The 4,413-nt window shown below is 39.2% G+C and overlaps 1 protein-coding gene across 1 annotated transcript in view; it reads right to left on the bottom strand.

The window, feature by feature from the left end:
- LOC118326008 (golgin subfamily A member 1-like) overlaps positions 1-4,334 on the bottom strand; it is a 4,478-nt gene extending 144 nt beyond the window's left edge. Inside the window, exons 1-8 of the mRNA XM_035658892.1 lie at positions 4,326-4,334; positions 4,029-4,124; positions 3,625-3,720; positions 3,179-3,274; positions 1,940-2,080; positions 1,680-1,754; positions 1,320-1,409; positions 982-1,084 (exon numbers count right to left, since the gene is read on the bottom strand). Of these exons, the coding sequence (XP_035514785.1) occupies positions 982-1,084; positions 1,320-1,409; positions 1,680-1,754; positions 1,940-2,080; positions 3,179-3,274; positions 3,625-3,720; positions 4,029-4,124; positions 4,326-4,334 (706 nt within the window). The remainder of the gene's footprint in view (positions 1-981; positions 1,085-1,319; positions 1,410-1,679; positions 1,755-1,939; positions 2,081-3,178; positions 3,275-3,624; positions 3,721-4,028; positions 4,125-4,325) is intronic.
- Between the last annotated feature and the right edge of the window lie 79 nt (positions 4,335-4,413).

Here is a 4,413-nt window from a genome sequence, read left to right as displayed (position 1 = left end):
CACACACACACACTCTCTTCACACTTCATGCCAAACAATTTAAATGTACAGTAGGGGGTAGACAAAATCAACCACTTTATGAAAATGCAACATTTGAAAATAATATTCAATATTAGACCTAATACAGCCAACTCATCATTGTAGCAGTGTTTGTAATTTCTGTAAGAGTTGTTTTAGTGTTTTTACATCAAACATGCTAATAGCTAGCATAAGTACAGTATTTACAGCTTCACCAGTATTTTTAGTCTTGTCAGGGTGGAAAAGCCACTGAAGCAACATTGAAACCATCATGTAATGTTAAATATCTCTCCTTACAGCCTGATATTAGTCTACCCTAGTCCACCAACAACTACTATTACACTACAAGGAAAAACATTAAGAACTTCAAAAGACATACTATGCAGGATTTTTTCTGTTTCTGTCTTTAAAGTTGGCCCCTGCCTCCGGCTCAACTGAGACCAGCCATGGTAGAGCAAGGTAGACAGCGAATGGAAGTGAGGGAGTGGCGTTACCAAGAGCAAAGCAGTGAATCCGAGAAATAAAAAATGTATCTTCTGATTGTTCCACAGCAGTTATGCACAATCCTGCAGGAGGTGTGCATAGTAGGATTTTGTGCCAAAGCTGTGTTTAGCTTAATACACCTTGGTCAAACAGACACACAGACTGCAGGTCTGTTAAACATTCATAATCTCGCATAGACCAATCTCAGCACTTTGTGTTAATGCTGTGTCAGAGCTGGAGAGGTGAGGAGAGAATGAGACAGCGATCTGCTAGCTACAGTGCAGAACTCAGACCCTTCGTGCTACCCAAAGGTTGACGCCCAGAAACATCCCGTACAAAGCAAAATACAATAATACAGGCAGGGGGGCTAGTCTAGTGGGTCAGTAAGATGATTGAGAGAGTTTACATATTGTTTTTGCTTTTTTTGTTCGGAAAATCCTACCTAGCCTGCCTTCAGTATGTGTGTGTGTGTGTGTGTACCATTCTGTAGTGTTTTGATGTCTTCCTCTCTCAGTGCTAGTTTCTCAGTGACAGTGGATACTTCCTGCTGTGAGCTCTGTAGAGATGTGGTGAGCTCTCCAACCTGACAACAAGCAAAGGCAAACACTTTTCATTACACAGTACAAACTCACATTCCCACAATGAATGACACCTAGCTCTAGTCTTATAATCTGTACGTGATCGAATAAACGTACAGTCCGCTGAATAATTCTGTTCTTCTTTTCCTCCAAAGGAATAAGTGTGTTTGTGTCGGTGGGGCACCACGTGCTGGCTTTCTATTAGTGTGAATATTGCATGATGTGTGTTTGGCCACAGACCTGTGTTTGCAGCTCCTCCTTCTGGTGCCTTGTTTCTTCTAGAGCTTTGGCTATTTCCGTGCTCACTGTCTGCCGGCTGTTTAGCTCCACCTGAGGGAACACACCAAGACCAAGACCGGAGTGAGGACTGCAAGACACTCTGCTTCGCTTTACAGTAGGAAAATTCTCTATATTTCTAGTGGATCTGTGTAAAGTCATGTTTTAGTGTCTAAGCATTAGATTTTCATTATTTCACCATAAATTTAAGTACTGAATAGATTTTTCCATTTCATGTGTTAAAATACTCAATATCTAATATAACTTCAAATATGAATTTGTGCACATATAAAATAAAACCCAGTGTGTTATAGTTGTTCTTACTCTGCACAGCTCCAGCTCCTCTGTCCGCTGCTTCAGAGAGGAGTCTGCCTCGCTCTTCTGCCTGTCCAGATCAGCCTAGCACACATACAGGAAAGTATTAGTCAACACAGCAAACTGTGCTCTCTCTTCACTGCAATACACGCGTTTATATTAAACTATTAACCAATGTCTCTCAGTGTGACAGCATGGCTACTGAAAAGTGTTGTATATTACAAATAAATATTTTTAAAAGGAGGAATTGAAATGGGAGTAGAACATACCCCCCTGTCCTGCAGCATCTGTCTTTCTGTCTGTAGAGAACTGATGCTTTCCTCCAGCCGGCTGGCCTTTTCCTGACTCTGCTGTTCTAACAAGCACAATTGTTGGTCCAGAAACGCCTTCTCTGCACTCCACTCTCCTTGCTGAACAAACCACACAAACAAAAGCAAAGTTAAACACAACACATGCATACAAAAACACACTTTAAGTTGTTTCTAACCAAAAATCAATATTTGCCCGTAACAAAGTGAAAACTTAAGGTTTTAATAGCAACATATCTTTCTTTTAATTTCTTTATATGTTACAAATGGGAACATAGAGCTGCAATGATTAGTCAATTAGTTGATTAGTTGTCAACTAATAAATTAATCTATTTCGATACAACTGTTTCAAGTAATTTTTTTCATAAACAAATGATTTTATTTTCTGATTTCAGCTTCTCCAATGTGAATATTTTCTGCTTTCTTTAGTTAGACTGACAGTTAACTGAATATCTTTGGGTTGTGGACAGAACAAAACATTGGCGGATGTCAGATTGGGCTTTGGGAAACACTGATCAACCTTTTATGGACCAAACAACTAATCGATTAATGGAGAAAATGTTAAAATATCATTGAAATAGCAAGGAGCTTTTAACATTTGACGTGACTCTTTAACACAAAACAACAAGTGAAATACAGGGACATTAAGACATGGATAAAAAGTACAAACAAAAAGAAAAAGAAAGCAGGAAGAGAAAAAAGATAAATAGATGAATGGGTGGGGGTATAAGTCTCAATGGGTAGTGTAGGGAATGCACGTTGTGTGTGAGTTGTTGTGTCAGTTTGAGTTATAATAATGGGCTTGAAAAGATCTGAGTGGGAAAAGTGTAGTAATTTCACTGTCATAATACCTGAAATTAAGAACATTATGTGCACTGCTGTCTGCCACAGTGTCATTCTTGACACTGTCACCAGATGGCCCCAAGAGAGGAATTTACAAATCCTACAAACTGTGTACTTGTTTGAATGTTTAAATAAAAATATGCATTTCATATTTAATACACTCAACAATTTATTGACCAGCGCTGTCTAATAATTGAGGAAAGTGCTTAAACATTGTGTTCAAAGCTCTCACTTTTGGTTTTAACATGCCATTTCCCCCAGCTGGTAAAATATTAGTAGCCAGTAGTCTTCTAACAGCCATTTTGGAAAACATCAAGCCTATCTTAGTCTGAAAAAAAGACTCTTGTGTATACTCACCAGTTTATCCATGTGCTGCTGTTTCTCTGTGATCTGCTGCTCTGCACTCTTCAGTCTCTCACTGCTGTCTAGGACCTGCTGCTCCAGATTAGCTATCTGAAACAGCAAATACTAAAATGATTGATTGTAACCAGACTTCAACACTCAGATCAACATCATCAGCAAGTCAGCAGAAATCCATTTATTTCCTATTAAGGTGAGGAACCAGACATATTAAAGTGGGCTGGTGTCCATTGCCTCATTTTTCTCTGTGGTCATCAGACAGTCTTTTTCTGTATGCCTTCCTTGTGTGTGAGTTAATGCTTCAAAAGGAACAAGTTATCTAGTTGATAATTGAATTGACTCAGCAGCCACAATAACTTAACTGCAGACTCTAAAGATATTTGGTGGTTGTGTACAGTATCTGTCAGTTGGCTTCTGTACCACTACTGAGTCTGTGTGCTTACTTGTGTGTCTGTTCTTTCTCGGTAGGCTCTGGAGGAGTCCTCTTTGTGTCGGAGGAGGGTCTGCAGCTCAGTAATGCTGCAGCTCATTCTAGATACCTGAGGTCAGACAGGAGAGACACAGCTGGATGGGTATTCTGTCATACAATTTATTACAAGACCATTTATATTTTGACAATTTAGCCTGTTTTACGTATGAAAGAAACATCTGGATTGAAATTGACCAAGTCACGTTAGTAAAATAAATAAAGGATTGCTCTTTTTATTCACCTGAAAGCGACCTACATAAGCTAATTTAGCACAAGGAGTAAATATCTCAGCACTTATCGTTTTACTTAATCATAATCACAGCAGTTTCAGGGCCTTCAGCATAGGTCAGGGGTTAGGGAATAGATGCACTGGTTTACCTGTGCCTCCAGAGAGCTAACAGTATCAGCATGGTTAGTCCGAACCACCAGCAGCTCTGCTCTGGTCTCTTCCAGACTTTGCTCCAGGCTGGACTTCTGCAAAGATAAATAGGTGGTATGGCTTCTATATTTTTCTCAACATTTCCATATGGTGTCTGAATATCTTTTAAAGGACAGGGCATAGCCATAATGAAATACATGTAACATTGTATGTTTGAATGCACAATATGTGTAAAATAAAAAAATAAAAAGAACACACTTCTTTAAAAAGACTGACAGTTCTTTTAATATTCATACTTTGCACATGACGTACTGGCTGGCGGCAAGAACATCGTTCTCCAGCAACGAAACCCAGTAAACTAATCAAGGATGTTGCCAGGACGTC

Source organism: Morone saxatilis, unplaced genomic scaffold, assembly GCF_004916995.1.
Source record: "Morone saxatilis isolate NCDOM2014 unplaced genomic scaffold, NCSU_SB_2.0 Contig16, whole genome shotgun sequence".
Lineage (NCBI taxonomy): Eukaryota > Metazoa > Chordata > Actinopteri > Moronidae > Morone > Morone saxatilis.
Note: the sequence above shows the minus strand (reverse complement) of the source record. Positions and strands in the feature narration are given on the sequence as shown.